An 18,199-nucleotide genomic window follows, 5' to 3' on the forward strand; every position below is an offset into this window, starting at 1 on the left:
AAATTACCTGAAGAGAGGAGAAGAACCCGCGGCTTGGAGAAGGCAGGCGGCGGCGGCGGAAGAGAGAGAAAGGAGAGATGAGCGGAATGAAAAAGAGAAGGGTTATGGTTTGTATTTATAGAGGTTGAGGCCGAAGGTTTTCATAAAACTTTCGGTTTTGATATTAGTCAAAACCGAGGGTTTATTAAAAAAACCTTCGGAAAAACCAATTTCAAAAATTTGAATTTTTTTAATAAGCAAAACCGAAGGTTCTTTGTAAAACTTTCGGAAATGAAATTTTCAAAAAAGGCAAAACCGAAGGTTCTTTGAAAAACCTTCGCAATTCAAAAACCAAGGGATTTCAAAACCGAAGGTTTTTCCTAAAACCTTCGCAAATAACCCACACCCAACACTTAGAATTTTTTGGGGTTTTTTGGGAAGGTAAAAACCGAAAGTTCTTTGTAGAACTTTCGGTAATAATTAATAAACCCGAAGGGTTTACACCCCACTCGGAATCTATTTTTAATCCCGAAAGATTTGTTCCTCTCGGGAGTATTTAGGAGAGGTTTACAAAACCTTCGGGAAAAACCGTCGGTAAAGGTCCATTTTTTACCAGTGTAGAGTTTTGATACGAGTTTATATAACATTTGGTCCCCTAAAACCCTAACGATACATAACTGGGACTGAAAACGATGCTCTTAAATTTTAAGACAAAGACTTCAGTTTTCTAAAGTGTTCAACTACATTTTTAAATAAGCCTTAACTAGATCAACATCAATATTTTGACAAAGATTCTACCAAATATTGTCACAATATTTTTTAGTTGTATTACTATAATAAAATATTATATTTTTTATTTTTGTTAATTTTATTTTCTTATATCAAGATTATATAAAAATATATAATTTATTTTTAAATATTCATTTTTCTTGTAACAAACAATTCAATGCTACTCATAGTTGACATTTTTATTATATCAGGTATGAATGGTAAAATTGGGGCTCTTGGTTTTAATAATTGAGATTTTGAATATTTTTTTCAAATCTCACACGTATATTTATAAATAAAATATATCACTAATTTAACTATCGAATTTCAGTGTAAGAAAAAATTTAACTACCAAATTTTTAAAAATTGTAGTTAAAACTCTAAATTCGTTGAAATTCGGTAGTTAAATTAATAGCATTAATATTTTATTTATATATTTATAAATATCATGTATATAATAAGTACATGTTTAAAACTGTTAAAATAAAATATCATTTGGTATTAACTTTAACAACAACTAGGAAGATTCTCGTGCGATGCACACGGATAACAATTTAAATAAAATAAATTTAACAAAAAAAATAATAATAATAATAATAATATGTATTCAATGTCCAAAAAATTTAATAAATCACGAATAATATATAACAATAAAAAATAGAACGCTCTCATTGCACATTATATTCACTTCGGTAAAATAGTTTATCTTCTCACATATCTCATCACATATTTTTTTCGAATAAACCTCTCATCACATGACCTTACACTTTCACTTTGGTTAATCAAATATTTGATTCATATTTTTTAATATTTAACATTGTGACCTCACACTTTGGTCAATTAAATATTTGATTCATATTTTTTTAACCACTTTCAATTGATATCGCCCTATTAACCATCGGCAAACCACATCTCAATCATACTTTGTTAAAAGGTTGTATTTGTTTTGTTAGGTTGCAAGTTCGAAACAAACATATAACATTTTTAATTTTATTTTTAACCGTTTTAAGTTTATGGACGGGTCAACCCACAATCCGATCCAAGTATCAATTTATTTTCACATATATATCCAAATTAACCACAGCTCTCGACCCGACAATCCATATAATTTAAAAATTAAACATCATTATATATATATATTAGTTAGTTAAAAAATTGAACTTATATTGTTAAAATGTCTCGCGTATTATAAAATTTGGTGTTTAATTTAAAATATAAAGTGTTATTAGTCTTGATGGTTAAAGGGGTGTATTTGTTTTATTATGTTGCAAGTTCAAAACATACATATAACATTTTTAGTTTTATTTTTAACCGTTTTAAATTTATGCGGGTCAACCCACAATCCGACCCAAATATCAATTTACTCTCATATATATATATATATATTCAAATTAACCACAACTCTCCACCCGACAATTCAGACACTTTAAAAATTAAACATTATGTAAAAATATATAAAAGGAGATTCTATTTCATAATTTTTCAATTATACAAGTTAGATCTCATCACAAATTTTAAATTCTAAGCTTTTTAGAAATTAAATTAGATTTATAAAGAAACTAATATATATATATATATATATATATATATATATATAATTTTATAATATATTACCAATATATTATATATTATATATTATATATTATATATTATATATTATATATTATATATTATATATATATATATATATATATTTTAGAATCAATTGGGTTATTTAAATAAATTTTAATCTAAATAATTAAGCCATAAAGAGTCGGTTGTTAGTTTAGTTATTTATTATTTGAAAAATAAAAAGAACAAGCAAATAGTGTAATTGACCGGAGAAGAACAAGAGCATCAAAAGGGAGATCGGAGCGGCGGCCATAGAAGAAGCTGTTGTTAGCGGCGACGAGAGAATCAACAACTACTTGGTGTTCACAATCTTCTTCTGAGAAGAAGAAACAATGGTTAGATTCTCTGTTTCATCTTCTTCCAAATTAAGTGCCCTAATTCTCTGTTTCTCAATCGGAATCATGAAACCATATTCGTTTGATTTTTAATAGATGGGTTCTTCTTAGCCTGACGCCTAACTTGATTTGACGAAAAGGGTGTTTTCTGTGATTACTTGTAGGAAAAGAAATCTTTGAACTTGTGATTATCATTGCCTAGATTCGATTGTATTGATTTTTACAGAATATAAAAGGTATTGAGGACAGATTCAGAAGGAAATTCGATGAGTTTTGACTAGGGCAATGTTCTTTTGAGGATGTTCTGCTAATTTTGAACCTAGATATGCCCAATTTGATTACAAACTGGGGGAATTTACTTTGAATCTCTGAATCCTTTGTTAGACTGGCTGAAGATGGTTATGCCCAATTCTTTATTTTCAGTATCAACTTGTTGGTTATCTGAATCTTTCTATTTTCAAATGTATGATTGTGTCTCATATGAATTGGGGTCAGATATGTGAAGGGTTAGCATTAAATGGTTTGAAATTTGCCCCTTTTTACAGGCTGCCAAGATTCTTGCAAATCTGCTTGTAATTGGGTCTGGGGTTTTTGCTAGGGCTTTTATTCAAGCTTATCGTCAAGCACTTACAAGTAAGTTCAGATTGATTCTTTTTTTTCGAATGCAGAATTATTCGTTTGCTTACTTGTGGATATTTGATAGACTATTGTTTAAGTACAACAACAAAAGCATATACAAAGATGCAAACAAATTGTTACAACTCCAATAAGTGTTTCCAAACCAAATCTCAAAGAAACTCAATTCCTAACATCACCTGTTGGAAAATTGTCCATATAGCAACAAATTAGAATCTGTTCATAATTATGTCTGGTTTTTGAAGTTTGAATCCAAGATTAATGAACATGATGGTAAATGGCTGTGATTTTCTTATTTTTCGTGGTTTCAGATGCGTCTAAGACAGGTGTAGCTCAGGAGACGTTGCAGAACGTTGCCAGTCGTGTAAGCAAAACCATGACAGAGCAGGAGGCAAGGCAGATTCTTGGAGTTGCTGAGAAAACGTCATGGGAGGAAATTATGCAGGTTAGTTTCTTTCTCCAATGTTTGATTAGTTTACGTTTCAGAACACTTTCTGGAGTTGGATCAAACAATTTGTGAATAAATATCTAACTAATTTACGTTTCATAACATTATTTCATCTAAATTAACATCAAAATACCTTAAGGAAAAAAGTGTTTTCAAGGAAATTTATCGATAAACACAGATCCAACTCCAGTAAGAGTTTCCAAAGTGGGTTACGATAGATTTGGTTGGTTCTTACTTTTCGGGATTACTTAAAATGCAGAAATATAATAAACTGTTTGAGAAGAACGCCAAGAATGGAAGTTTTTACCTTCAATCAAAAGTTCACAGGGCTAAGGAATGTTTGGAACCATTGTGTCAACTTAAAAACTAGATGGCGACGACTCCTTCAAGTTGGAACACTAGGGCTTGCGTTCGGGTTTACAGATTATCATTGAATTAGTTTGTTTTAATTTGAAATTTGATTGGTGAGGGCAAAATAATCTGTGTGAAATATAAAGAATTTAAAGAGAAAGTGTTCTTGAATTGTTAACTTTAGGATGTAATAATATTGAATAATCTATTTATAAAAGTGATGAAGTTTTGATATTTATTTTTGTTGTTGATGCCAACTTGAAGTTTTTCTTTTAAAGTGATCATTAAGAAATTGTTTGTCCTTATAAATAGATTTTGGTTTATGAAATGTTTTTGTAATGTAAGAATATTTTATAAATGATTAAATATTTCATTTCAGACTATGTTGGTTTAAGGAAATACTTAAAATTGGTATTTAAGGTTTTGATTTGAATTTTTATCTATCTAGGTTTATTTTAACTTAAAATGTTTCAACACTAATAATTATATAATTAGTAATTATATAAGCTTATATTTTTTATACAAAACTGTAAAATGTTTAGATGATATCAAATTAAAAATTTTTATGTTGAAGGAAAATAAAATTGCACAATAGATTAGATTTATAGTTGAATTTTGAGATTTTAATTTGTTTAATGTAAGAATTTTAAGAATGTTACTAAATTGTTATTGCCATATAAGCAAATTATTATTTAGAAAAAATATACAAATATTTGAATTAGCAAACTAACTAACCTAATTAAAAGTTTAGCATGTTCATGTTTAGATTATTTTTATATATTTTCTTACACTTTGATTCAATTAGAAATTTGTCTTTTTAACGGAATTTTTAATATAATATATGTCGCATAGAAGAAACTCATATTATTTACTTTTTAAAGAGTTTAATATTAAAAATGAAAAAAAAAATTATTTAAGCCTAACAAAAAAATCATGACACGAAAAGGAAAAAAATGGTACTTAATAAATTATCGAGCTCGTAAATTTTTGAGAAAAACAATTAACTCCCGACAAACACTACTGGTTTTCTGAACGAATCTCAGAAAATATCGTAATAATATTATTATGAATGATACGCATCAAACGACTACGTTCATTGAAAGTTCGACAAATTTTTTCTAACCAGATAGTGTAACAAAAAAATAATTTATTTGGTAACCCAAATATGTAAAGAATTAAATTTAAACTCCGGTGATTTTATATATTTAATTATTTTTTATAATATTCAGGTAGAATTGAGTGAAACATGGTGAAGTCGGAACAACAACACAAATTTGATCTCCGCTGAACTACCGATCAAATTGAAAAAAAAAATGGTTTCAGACAAATTATAGTAGTCCCTATTTTGAGTAATACTGACTTTCCATATTCAAAAATTATATATATTTCTAAGAGAAAAATAAAATAAATAATTAAGATGCCATTTAAAAATAAATTTAGTCTGATAGGAATTTAGAAAGTAACAATTTTTATGTATTATATAAACCCTAGATTCCCCTGCACAAAGTAAACTAAGCTGAGATTTGGTCATAAAGCATCACAATTACAATATCGTCGGCCGGAGCTCAGACATTTAATCGTCTCTATCGCCGGCGGCACTGTCTCTGGATAGGTTATCTCTCTCGCTCCGCTCCGTTTCTTCCTTGTTGTTAACTTGATGCAGTATTAATGAAATGAATCATTTTTCTTCATAACATGCAATTTGGATTGTGTTTATCTTTATCAGTCACCCAACTTCTTCATTTATCATGATTATGGAGATCAATATTATATTTAACCTGATTGAATGACATCCCATGTATAGAAATTAGAAACCACTTACTTTGTACTGCTAAATCATGGTCAAAGTGCAGTTTGAAGCTATTAGATAAAGGAAAATGGAAACAAGATTGTCTGTTTATTGATGATCATGGTGAATCATGATATGATCTGAATAATTCACATATACTTTTGATGTTCTTGAGTTGTAACTGTAAGAGTATATGCTGCGAGTTTATCTGTTAACAGGTATTCATTCATGAATCATGACTAATTGACAAAGGTGTTTAGTTTTATCTATTAGGGTTTCATTTCATGTCATTTTGATATGGTCTCTTTTGTCCTGCAGAGGTGAAACTTACATGAGGGACGATTGAAACTTAAATTGTTCTGTCTATAGTGAAAAGGGGGAGAAAATAGACAATATACAATGGCAACAACTTGTGAAGATGATAAGAAAGAGGCAAGCCCTGTATCTGTAAGCTGGGTAGGGACGATTGAGGAACAATATAGGAAGATGAAACAAAATGCAGAGGCTTACCCATATGTATGGGGATCCTATATTGTTGTTTATGGTGGATTTGGTCTTTGGTTTGCTTATAGATGGAGGAAGCTTCGTAGAACTGAGGATAGGGTTAGAGTTCTTCAGGAGAGGCTTCGTAAACTTGTCGAATCTGAGGAATCATCAAACTCTGCACCGAAATAGCTGTCTAGTTGGTTGGTTGGTCTTTCTTCTGATTCATTTTTCATGTATACATAATCAGTTCTATGAGACTTTCAGGAAAAGCTCGAAAAAAGGTATGTTTTCGCACTTGAGTTAGGAATTTAATGTATGATAAGTTGAGTAAGCAAATGCACTATGAAAATAATCAAGGTTTAAACTTCATTGTTCTTATGGATCCATCACTTATTGGAATTACATGTAATTTTTTATTTATATAAGTCTGAAATGAACCAACTTTTTGTGTTTTTGAGTTTGATTATGGGTTATTTGAATCAAATTTGATGGATGAAAAAATATGTTATTTGAGTTGAATTATTAAATTATATATATAAATAAAAAAGTAAAGTAAGAATAATTTAATATAGTTTAGTTAATGTATTAAATAATTTAATTGTTTAAAAAATAAATAATTTGATTGAGAGATTATTTGAATTAATTTCAAATAACTACCCCATAAACATTTATATATATTTAAATATGTATATCTGTCTATTTAACTCCTTTCTAATTTTGGTTTTAAAAAAAAATCATTCTTTATTTAATTCACTATTTTAAATATAAATATATTTATGAATTAATATTGTATTAGTTAGATTAAGACTGAAAAAACCTCTAAATTTTGATGAATTAAAAGTTATTAATGGATGGAAGAATAATAAATATAAAAACTAATTAGAAGGAAAAAGAAAAAAAAATAATGTATATGTAACATTGGTCAACTGTTTTAACGGATTAATGTTAAACCAATTTTTTTTTTTTTTAAATGCCAAAAGCCTCAACAACACAATTATCAGCTTCATTCTAAAAGTAAAAAATCCAATAAAAAGTTACTCAATTTAAACCAATCAACTTATTATAATTTTACATATAAAATCATCACAAAAGTCGCTAACAGATTACAACCACGAATAAAAGAGACAAATCTATTGCACAAGAAATCATGCATATGTTAAAGAAAAAAAAAAAATTTGAATTTGCTAAACTTGATATGCAAAAGCATATAATATATTGCAGTGAGATTTCATTTGTGAAACCATAATTAAAATGAGATTTTCTGACAAATGGACAAACATGATTATTGAATGCATAGTATTGGTCTCATATCAAATTAATCTAAATGGAGAGCAATTATCAACAATTACCCACTAGAGGCATTTGATAGAGATATCTACTTTCTTCATATCTTTTTATTTTTGCTTCGGAAGGTTTGATGAAATTTATTGATAAATTAATTGTTTTTAGTGATATTGCAAGATCAAAATTGGAAAAAGTGGATCAAAAATCTTAAATCTTCTATTTGCAGATGATTCAATTCTATTTGAACAAGCTAATAAAAAGAAGATTACAAAAATCATTGATCCTCTTAATAGGTATTATCATGCATTAGGTCAACTCATTAATCTTAATAAGTTAATAATCACTTTTAGTCAAAATATACCATAATAATCCAACAAAATCTCTATAGATTAATAAAAAAAAATTCTTAGCACAAATACAAAAGTTTATCTTTGTATCCCACTTAAATTAGAAAGATAAAAAAAAAATGTTTAATAATTTATTAGGAAAAATTGAAAGATACATTCACGGGTGGAGAGTCAAACTTTTACCACAAGCAGAAAAGGAAGTTCTAATTAAAAGTATTTTATAATCACTTCCAATTTATATTATTAACGTTTTTAAATTCTCAATTTCAATCCTTAAACGAATCACTTCACTAATAAATCATTTTTGATGAAAAATAAATATAAAAAAAATAAAAAAAATATGATAAAAGAAAATTAGGTATGTGATTCAAAGATTGTAAAAACATGAATAAAGTTATGTTGGCTAAACAAGTTTAGAGATCAACACACAATCAAGACTTGTTGTGGAAAACAACTTTTAAGTTTATATACTTTTCAAACTTATCATTCTGGTATATTAGAGACAAAACTAATTCATCATGGATTTGGAAGAGTTTATCTGGGACAAGGGTCTTCTAAATGATAATATGAGATGACAAATTTTATCGGGTAAGACAAAAAAGATTTGAAAACATAAATGAATTATATCATATATCAAACTAAATAACAAATGTAATTTTTTTCAAACTTGTGTTAATGAACTCTTATTTGATTATGGAAAAAACTAGAATATTGAAATTCTTGCACAAATTTTTAATAATGATATAATGTCAAAACATTTGTCATTCCCTTTAATAGGTGTAGAGGAAGATGATATTAAAGTTTGAAATTGGTCTAATTATGAACAATATAACGTTAATTTGAGACTCAAATCAATAATGAAAATAATTTGTAAAATGATTTTGATATTTGGGGAAAATTCGGAATCTTTAAGTGCCCACCAAAATAAAATAAAAATTATGTGGAGAGTAATTAATGAAATAGTAGCATCAAAAATGAATTTTTCAAAAAAAATATTATCACTGACATTATATATAGTCAATGTAAAATTTCACATGAAACAATTAAACACATTATTCTTCATTGTGATTTTGATTTTGTCAAAAATATTTGGCATAAATCAAATATTATCCTCACAATAATAATTATTTTTTACAGGATTGGATGCTCTTAAATTTGAAAAAGATTTAAGATAAAAGGATGGTCAGTTGAAAAATATTGCGTGGATATGTTAGGAGATATGGAAGCAATAAATAATTCTACATTCAGAAATCAAAATATGGACGAGAACCACAATGATGCACAAGGATTCCAAACATATGGTCAAACTAACTTGAAAAAAAAGTCGTAGAAGGAAGAGAGTTAGAAAAAGCACAAAACATATTCACTCAAATCAAATCATTACACATGTGGATGCGGTCATCAATAAGAGTACGAAAAAATTATGTTATAGTGATATTGTGCATGTCAAGTGGAGAAACTATTACATGATGGACAAAATCTTTTAAGGGTGTTGATGTCACAATTGCTGAAACGAAGGCGCTTTAAGACTAACAACGAAAATGACTTAGGAACTACATTGAGATGATGTTATCATATTTTTTTGACAGTCAATTGACTATTAAAAATCTTGAAACGTTTAAACATGTACTAAAAGACGAGATCGATAAAAATAAACATTCTTAAATGTCTAGAAATCGAACAAGGGTTTCAAAAATGAAATGCAAACAAAAAATTGATTCACCGATTATATGGAATGAGCTTAACCTTCGACAAATTCAAAACTTATTTTTCACTTACTACAAATATTTTGGTGAATTTGAACGAGTGGTTGACGAATCAAATTCTCGACAATCGAATTGAATCAAGATAACTCGACAAATAAATTAGAGCGGAAATGAAATTTTTCAGAGAACATATATATATATATATATATGCAATTAAAGTAAGAGTAATACAACTTTTTCGTAGACGTTCACTTGCATCACAAACACAAGTGCTTTATGTACCGTGCAATAAGGTCACCCATAACACGACTCTCCCACTTGAGTTACCGGTCCGTGGACCCTAGGCCATGCCTTATTTAATTCTTTTCTTTTTCATTTACATGATATTTTTTTTTATAACGGTGAATTATTATTGTATTTTCTTATGTAATATATATCAATATATATCATTTGGGTCAGAATGAGTTATTTTTTTTAAAATTAATACATTTAAATAAATATTTATTATAGGTTAAAATGATTTAATTATATAAATGAACTTTTATTTTTATATACTTATGTCTGGTACATAAAATATATATATTACTATTTAAATTAACTTTTTATGGGTGGGCGGTTGAAATTGAAGAGAAGGGTAATTGTCAATTTGCTATTATTTGTGTCTCAAATTCCAATATGGCATATTCAATTATTGTGAATGGAAAATATGTATTAATGGCCTTTGTGTTGGGGAAATTTGATGAATGGCCCTCATAAGAAGTCTAATTCCAAAAAAGGCCCCCGGTTAATAAAGTTGGCAAAAAGGGCCTTTTTGTCCTGTGAAAAGTCTGTAATACTCTCGCGCGCCTGTTTTTCCGCTCAATTACGAGAAATGTATTTCTCGCATTTGGTATTTCTCGCATTTGGCTCAATTACGAGAAATGTATTTCTCGCATTTGATATTTCTCGCATTTGGCTCAATTACGAGAAATGTATTTCTCGCATTTGGTATTTCTCGTATTTTGTATTTCTCGCATTTGGTATTTCTCGCATTTGTTATTTCTCGCATTTGGTATATCTGAGTATATATTGAGATTCGGACATTTGTAAAATATATGAAAACGGCTAGGGTTTCGAATCGATCTACAATAAACTACGAAAGAACAATCTCCAATGGAGGACGCTATCGCGATGCATTCATCTCTGGATATCAGATTAACACACATACATGACGACGACTCAAGACAAGAACGCCTTATCATCGGAGGCTCCACTTGCCCCATCACCGTCGAACGCAAAGTTCGCTCCGACCTCGACACCACACTTCCAAAGCCTTGTATGTATTCTCTAGCTAGATCTTGTTCTTTCAAATTATCAGATCTTTGAGATTGGGTCTTTTTTCATCAAATATGCAGACTTGGCTAGAGGGTCGACTGCTCCTGACATGGACCATCCACAAGGAACAATAGGGCACCCTCAATATGGCATGAGTGTCCTCCAGCAACATGATTCCTTATTTGATCAAGATGACAATGGAATAGTCATCTTTCGGCGCCAGGGCTTGCGTTGTCTAACAATGACAGCAGGCTCAATTACGAGAAATGTATTTCTCGCATTTGGTAAATATTCTCCAGCCACGAACCCTAAATTTAGGATTCTCATATAAATACTCTAAAATTTAGATTTTCAAATGAAATTGTCAATTTTGAAATATGGGTTCTTTAGATTTTGATGATATTGTTTGAGATGCAGATTTGCGTCAATTGGGTTTCAATATTATTGTATCTCTTGTAATGTCTATGTTTATAAACGGAGCTATGAGTTATCCTTCTCTTCCTGTGAGTATTTTTCTGCTTTTAAATCAACCAATCTTGTGAAATTGTATCCATTTCTAACATATTTTGTGATGCATGAAGAGATGGATACCTTCTTCATTCCTTCCTATATACATAGCCAACATCCATAAAGACAAACATGGAAGTGCTTCTGGAACTTATGATACAGAAGGAAGGTACATGCCGGTGAACTTTGAGAACATGTTTAGCAAGTATGCACTCACTATACCTGATAGGCTCACTTTTGGGGAGATGTGGGCGATGACCGAAGCAAATCGAGTAGCATTGGACTTCTTTGGATGGTATGTATGAACTATAAAGAAGAGATTTTTGTTTTCCTTTGGTATTGTTTTAATATTGAAATCGCTAAACAGGTTTGCGGCTAAGGTGGAGTGGATAATGTTGTATGTTCTAGCTCGGGATAGTGAAGGAATGTTGTCTAAAGAGGCGGTAAGGTGTTTTGATGGGAGTTTGTTTGATTACATTGCAAAGATGCAGATGAGTGAAAGGAAGATGTACTAAGAAGAAGATGAAGAACTTCTTAGTCTTGTTTGGTGATAATAATAATGATAATAAAGTGTACTACCAGACAAGAAGAAAACAAAGTTTTTTCTGCATTGTGTTTCAATATATTATATGTTGCAGTAATATATCTTGTTACCACCATTATCTCAAATCTTAAAGAGGAATGATCCAACTTGTAGTGAGCAAAGCATATGCATAAAACCAAAATCAAATCAATAAAAATCACAAAAATTGAAAGGGTATATGATTCTAATCTCAGTTGTGAATCAAAAAACAAAATTGACAAGTTTTTAAAAGCAAAAGAGTCCCCCGGCTTTATCAGACAATAGCATTGGCAGCACTTGCAATTCTGGGTCATAAATCAGCACATTCCTTCCCAATTGGACCAGTAATGGCAGAACCTGGTTTTTTTACCATTAAACAAATAATTGTGAGTGAATGAATGAGGCCTAAAGATGATATAGTAATTTAACACATTTTGAGACATTTTTTACCTTTCATTTCTCCCTTAGGATTCACTATCACACCAGCATTATCTGCATAGTAACAACATATTTATCAACCAAGATATTTACATATTACAATCAACAAATTTCATATATAAAAAAGACCGAGAAGTATGTAAGACTTAGAACGCAAATAAGTGAGTATAGTGTTTCTAAATACATCATTCATCATACCATAAACTTTATTCATTATCCCTAAACTCTTTCTTTAATATCTTAGTGGGTATATACAATACCCAAACACCCTTGAAAACCAATACTAAAGAAAAACTATTTCTAAATCCTCAGCATAACAAATAAGGGATTGTATCAATCAAATCGTGAAAAGAGTGGGTTCTTGTCTAACTGTTCTAGTAAAGAATAACAAAAAATTGGTTAAACAAGTAACAAGTTATAACACAAAACAAAATCAGAATCTACTAAATCACCTTCAAAATACATGAACACTCCATCATTTCAGCGCCAGGGCTTGCGTTGTCTAACAATGACAATAGGCATGACCTTCTGTCTCAAATCAGGTTTCCCTTTCTTCACCGTTGCCATAACCATATCTCCCACACAAGTAGGCGACAATCGATTCAAACGACCCTTGATCCCCTTCACTGATATGATGTAGAGATTCTTCGCGCCGGTATTGTCGGCATAGTTGACCGTAACCGCCACAGGAAGACCCAGTGACATGCGGAACTTGTTTCCCGCCAATCCTCCGTGACCTGAAACGTGTTGTTTTTCAACATTGAATTACTATCAAGTATCAAGCATGTAGTTAACAGAGAATTGTATAGAAGATGAAAAAACTAACATCGCTTCAACATTTTGGCAGCTTCAGAATACAAGGACAATGTGAAATTAGGGTTTTAGAGTATTTATATGAGAACCCTAAATTTAGGATTCGTGGCCAGATAATATTTATCAAATGCGAGAAATACCAAATGCGAGAAATACATTTCTCGTAATTGAGCCAAATGCGAGAAATACCAAATGCGAGAAATACATTTCTCGTAATTGAGGCAAATGCGAGAAATACCAAATACGAGAAATACATTTCTCGTAATTGAGCGGTAAAACAGGCGCGTGAGGGTATTACAGACTTTTCACAGGGCAAAAAGGCCCTTTTTGCTAACTTTATCAACCGTAGACCTTTTTGGAATTAGACTTCTTATGAGAGCCATTTCATCAAATTTTCCTTGTGTGGGTCCTCTCTTTCTTTAAAGTTAAACAGATGTATTTTCTTTATATTTATATTTTACTTAAAAATCTCTAATAGAATAAAATTCTTTTTATATTAGAAGAAATTCAAATAAAATAGGACCAATATTCATGGTATAAGTAGTACATTGCTTTAAATTCAGCCAGACTTTCAAAAGATGGGTACTTTAAGTGACAACATGTGAAATCTATGTACTACATGATAATAAATTTTATAACATTTTTTTACTATAAGTGAAAATAAGTCAATTGGGAGTCAATTTTTTAAATTATAATAAAATATCTGAGGCCTTTGAATCAAACAAAAACACATTTCACTATTATTACCACCCTTCTTATATAAAATAAATAATAATAATAAAAAGTTATACTTTCTAATTTAAATATTTTTTTTAGTAATAACAAAATTTATGATCTTTAATCTCTTAAATATGACTATATTTATACTAAAATATTATATTTGAAAATGTAAATTAAACAAAAGTTGGGAAAGACAAATTCTTTCAATTACCTCTAGGGCTTGTTTGAGAAAAGAGTTTTTTGGGTTTTATCTGGGATAAATTCTAAAAACCTTTTTTTTTTATCAAAATTAAGAAAAAACTGATTTTTAAAATTAAAAAAACTAATTTACCCTCTAACTATACACAAATTGTTTAACCTTAATGTTGTCTCTATTACGAAAAATTAACAATATTTAGGTTTCTACTACTTGTCATGTCATTATGATATAAATTACTATATTACATTTTTAATTATGAAAATAAAAATTCAGAAATTAAAAAATCTTTAATGAATATTTGTTTTAGCAAATATTTATGACAGACAAATCCGAATATTAAATACTGAATCTTAATTTATCTAATTTTGAAATTATTTAAAATAGGGTAAATTATCTGGGCTGTTCTCTAATTAATCCGATGACTCACTTTTAGTCCTTAAATTAATTTTTAAAACAAATTGTTCCTTCAACTTTTAGAAATGTCACAAATGGTCATTTCGTCAACTTTTTGATTAAACTTAACCGTTTAAGCTTAAAATATTATTTTATATATATTATTTTTAATCATTAATTTATATATAATATTATATATAAATTTATATATATATTATCTTTAATCATTCATTTATATATAATATTTATAATATATAGTTTATAAATAATTTGAGGGTTTAAAATAATTGAGTAGTTGGAAAGTGAGACTTACTTCTTTCAAATTATTTTTTCAAATATATATTATATAAATTTATATATATATATATATATATATAAAAATTAATGATTAAAGATACTATATATAAATTATTTTTAAACTTTATTTTTATAGATATAGATAAAAATAAATAATATATATCTTTTATCTATCTATATCTATATCTAAAAAAAAAAAATTAAGCTTAAACCTTTATATTTAACCAAAAAGTTGACGGATGGTCATTGGTGACTTTTCTAAAAGTTGAAGGACGATTTGTTTTAAAAAATACTTTAAAGACTATAAATGATCGATCAGAGTAATTAGAGTACCGCCAAGACAATTGCTTTTTAAAATAAAAGTGTTTTTAAAAGTGTAGACATTTTATTATTTTATTCAAATAACTTCAAATAACCCATACACATACAAGCATAAAAAAATCTATTTAAATTAAAAAAAAATAGTACTAAAAAACTATTAAAAGATTGAATGTGATTTGAAAAAGTAGTTTAATGATATATTGGGATAGCTTTCTATTAATATTTTATTAAAGAAAGTCTCTTTCCAAAAAATCTATCTAGATTAAAAAAATAGTACTAAAACATTATCAAAAGATTGAATGTGATTTAGTTTAATGAGATATTGGGATATTTCTCTATTAATACTTTATTAAAGAAAGTCTCTTTCCAGGTCTTGTTTGATCTTTTTTTTTATAGTTATATTTAAACAAAAACAAGATCATAGAATCAAAAAATGTATAAAGATGTAGTCTTTATTCAAATCATAGATCATCCATCCCGCCCCGCCTCAATCTCTCTCCGGCAGAGAAAGCTTTATGTACACTGTACTTCTTCTTCATCATCATCCATCCTCTGTTCTAGGTTACCTCGCCAACAATGGTGATGGGTATTAAGCTTATTATAATAACATTCTGTTTGAATGCTATGATCTTCAATTGTGAAGGAATAGGCAAATTAAGCAATGAAATATCATCAATGGCGTCTGCAGTTGGAGACCCAGGAATGAGAAGAGATGGTTTAAGAATTGCATTCGAAGCTTGGAACTCCTGCAATGAAGTCGGCCATGAAGAAGCTCCTTCCATGGGTAGTCCCAGAGCAGCCGACTGTTTCGACCTTTCAAAAGATTATTCATTGAATCACAAGATCAGTGAAAAAATGAACAAGCTTGGAGTTGGTAAACCATTTCCTGGATTAACTTCATCAGCTATGAACAATAAAGACTTATATGCAGTTGAGAAGGAGCTTTATCTAGCTTCATTATGTGAAGTTAAAGAATCTTCAGAAAATCCATGGCAGTTTTGGATGATTATGTTGAAGAATGGTAACTATGATTCAACTTCTGGTTTATGTCCTGAAAATGGGAAGAAGGGTTCTCCTTTTAAACCAGGAAGGTTTCCTTGTTTTGGAAAAGGATGTATGAACCAGCCAGATTTATATCATGAACAAACAAGGTATGATAGGAAAACTAATACTATGATTGGAAGTTTTAAGGGGAGTTATGATTTGGGTTCAGATATTATTGTTAAAAATAATGATACCTCTTACTTTGAGGTTGTTTGGAAGAAGAAGATTGGAATTGGGAGTTGGGTTTTTTATCATAAATTGAAAACTTCTAAGAAGTATCCATGGTTGATGTTGTATTTAAGAGCTGATGCAACTAAAGGTTTTTCTGGTGGTTATCATTATGATACTAGAGGAATGCTCAAAACTGTAAGTCCAATCAAAACCCTAATCTAGGTTTGGATTCATAGTGTTTGAACTTTGAACAACACTAATCTCTGTTTATTTCTTCTACAGTTACCGGAGTCGCCAAACTTCAAAGTGAAGTTGACATTGAACATCAAACAAGGAGGGGGGCCAAAGAGTCAATTCTACTTAATAGACATGGGAAGTTGTTGGAAAAACGACGGTTCACCATGCAATGGCGATGTTCTAACCGACGTGACTCGATATAGCGAGATGATTATCAACCCTGAGACACCAGCTATTTGCAGCCCGACCAGGCTGCAAAATTGCCCGCCTTACCATATTACACCTAGTGATATCAAGATTTACAGGAACGACACTGCACGATTTCCTTATGGGGCTTATCATTACTATTGTGTACCTGGAAATGGAAAGTACTTGGAGAAACCTTATAGCACTTGTGATCCTTATAGTAATCCTCAGGCTCAAGAAATTGTTCAGCTTTTGCCTCATCCTATATGGGCTGAGTATGGCTATCCTACTAAAAAAGGTGACGGTTGGATTGGGGATGCTAGAACGTGGGAGCTTGATGTTGGCGGCCTTTCGAGTAGACTTTACTTTTATCAGGTCTTTAACACTATTTTGGATATGGGTTGAGAACCAAATGCTTAGTGTCACGGATCTGGGTCTGGATGAGAAACAGTTCGCGATTAGAAACAGTTTTCTCATCTAGCTCCCAATCAAGATCCGTGTTTCTAAATGGGCTAACAAGAACTTAGTTAGACAAATGAACAAAATATTTAAATATTTTCTTTTGCAGGATCCGGATTCGAAACCTGCAAAACGGATATGGACATCGCTCGATGTGGGGACTGAAGTATTTGTGAGTGACAAAGATGAAACAGCTGAATGGACTCTAAGTGACTTTGATGTGATTCTGAATTCCCCAACCGTTGTCTAGTTTTAGTTACAATCGAATTTAAATGAATTTATTGATCACTCTTATTATTGAATCCTATTTACAATCAGAAAGCAAACAATTTTATGTTACCGTTTTTTAAACTTACAAGAGATCTCAGATTGCTCGGTTTTAAAGTAGAATCATTGTCGATCTTTGGCTGCAATACTCTTTGATGTGCCATTCAGAAGCTTTAGATCGGTTTCCAAAACGAACCACCTCTCCCATAAAGATCTTCAATTCATAAAACAATCAGTAAGAATCAATTACTATACAACACAAAAAGATTGCAAGATATATTTGACTTATTAGATGCAGCAAAAACCTCTTATCAATGGCAACAATCGTAGAATTCATCTTCATTTTCATTCACTAACTTAGGTTGTTCAAAAGCAAACGGAGGTTGCTGCGCATTAGGGCTAGCTTTATTTGAATGATTGTTCCCCATTTTTCAAATGAAAATTTCAGAAACGCAATCTAATCAAAGATAAAGAGAGGTTACCTTAGGAAGTATACAATTGATAGCAGCCTACATTTACACCATTATAACA

General features: G+C 29.8%; 3 protein-coding genes and 2 pseudogenes across 3 annotated transcripts; 4 read left to right on the top strand and 1 right to left on the bottom strand.

Moving 5' to 3' along the window:
* The first annotated feature begins 2,534 nt into the window (after nucleotides 1-2,534).
* On the top strand, nucleotides 2,535-4,369 carry LOC124936279 (mitochondrial import inner membrane translocase subunit PAM16 like 2-like). Its single transcript, XM_047476762.1, has 4 exons — nucleotides 2,535-2,693; nucleotides 3,239-3,326; nucleotides 3,641-3,774; nucleotides 4,037-4,369. Exons 1-4 carry the CDS (start codon nucleotides 2,691-2,693, stop codon nucleotides 4,145-4,147), a joined length of 336 nt encoding a protein of 111 aa, XP_047332718.1. The 5' UTR covers nucleotides 2,535-2,690; the 3' UTR covers nucleotides 4,148-4,369.
* A 1,217-nt stretch (nucleotides 4,370-5,586) lies between these two features.
* LOC124936558 lies at nucleotides 5,587-6,823 on the top strand. The gene is made up of 2 exons (XM_047477066.1): nucleotides 5,587-5,740; nucleotides 6,236-6,823. The coding sequence occupies exon 2, from the start codon at nucleotides 6,317-6,319 to the stop codon at nucleotides 6,590-6,592; it is 276 nt and encodes a 91-aa protein (XP_047333022.1). The 5' UTR covers nucleotides 5,587-5,740; nucleotides 6,236-6,316; the 3' UTR covers nucleotides 6,593-6,823.
* Nucleotides 6,824-10,947: 4,124 nt separating this feature from the next.
* Nucleotides 10,948-12,084, top strand: LOC124936913 (annotated as a pseudogene).
* A 313-nt stretch (nucleotides 12,085-12,397) lies between these two features.
* On the bottom strand, nucleotides 12,398-13,287 carry LOC124937080 (annotated as a pseudogene).
* Nucleotides 13,288-15,801: 2,514 nt separating this feature from the next.
* Nucleotides 15,802-17,731, top strand: LOC124933608. The gene is made up of 3 exons (XM_047474040.1): nucleotides 15,802-16,714; nucleotides 16,802-17,317; nucleotides 17,511-17,731. The coding sequence occupies exons 1-3, from the start codon at nucleotides 15,881-15,883 to the stop codon at nucleotides 17,649-17,651; spliced, it is 1,491 nt and encodes a 496-aa protein (XP_047329996.1). The 5' UTR covers nucleotides 15,802-15,880; the 3' UTR covers nucleotides 17,652-17,731.
* The last annotated feature ends 468 nt before the right edge of the window (nucleotides 17,732-18,199 follow it).

This window comes from Impatiens glandulifera, chromosome 4 (genome assembly GCF_907164915.1).
Source record: "Impatiens glandulifera chromosome 4, dImpGla2.1, whole genome shotgun sequence".
In the NCBI taxonomy this organism is placed as follows: domain Eukaryota; kingdom Viridiplantae; phylum Streptophyta; class Magnoliopsida; order Ericales; family Balsaminaceae; genus Impatiens; species Impatiens glandulifera.

What these genes read in the sequence shown, in the direction of transcription:
- LOC124936279 (XM_047476762.1), top strand. An exon ending in TTATCGTCAAGCACTTACAA is followed by an intron (nt 3,327 to 3,640) that starts GTAAGTTCAGAT and finishes TCGTGGTTTCAG; the next exon opens with ATGCGTCTAAGACAGGTGTA. An exon ending in CATGGGAGGAAATTATGCAG is followed by an intron (nt 3,775 to 4,036) that starts GTTAGTTTCTTT and finishes CTTAAAATGCAG; the next exon opens with AAATATAATAAACTGTTTGA.
- LOC124933608 (XM_047474040.1), top strand. Translation starts at nt 15,881, where the DNA reads ATGGTGATGGGTATTAAGCTTATTATAATAACATTCTGTTTGAATGCT. An exon ending in CTAGAGGAATGCTCAAAACT is followed by an intron (nt 16,715 to 16,801) that starts GTAAGTCCAATC and finishes TTTCTTCTACAG; the next exon opens with TTACCGGAGTCGCCAAACTT. An exon ending in GTAGACTTTACTTTTATCAG is followed by an intron (nt 17,318 to 17,510) that starts GTCTTTAACACT and finishes TTTCTTTTGCAG; the next exon opens with GATCCGGATTCGAAACCTGC.
- LOC124936558 (XM_047477066.1), top strand. Translation starts at nt 6,317, where the DNA reads ATGGCAACAACTTGTGAAGATGATAAGAAAGAGGCAAGCCCTGTATCT.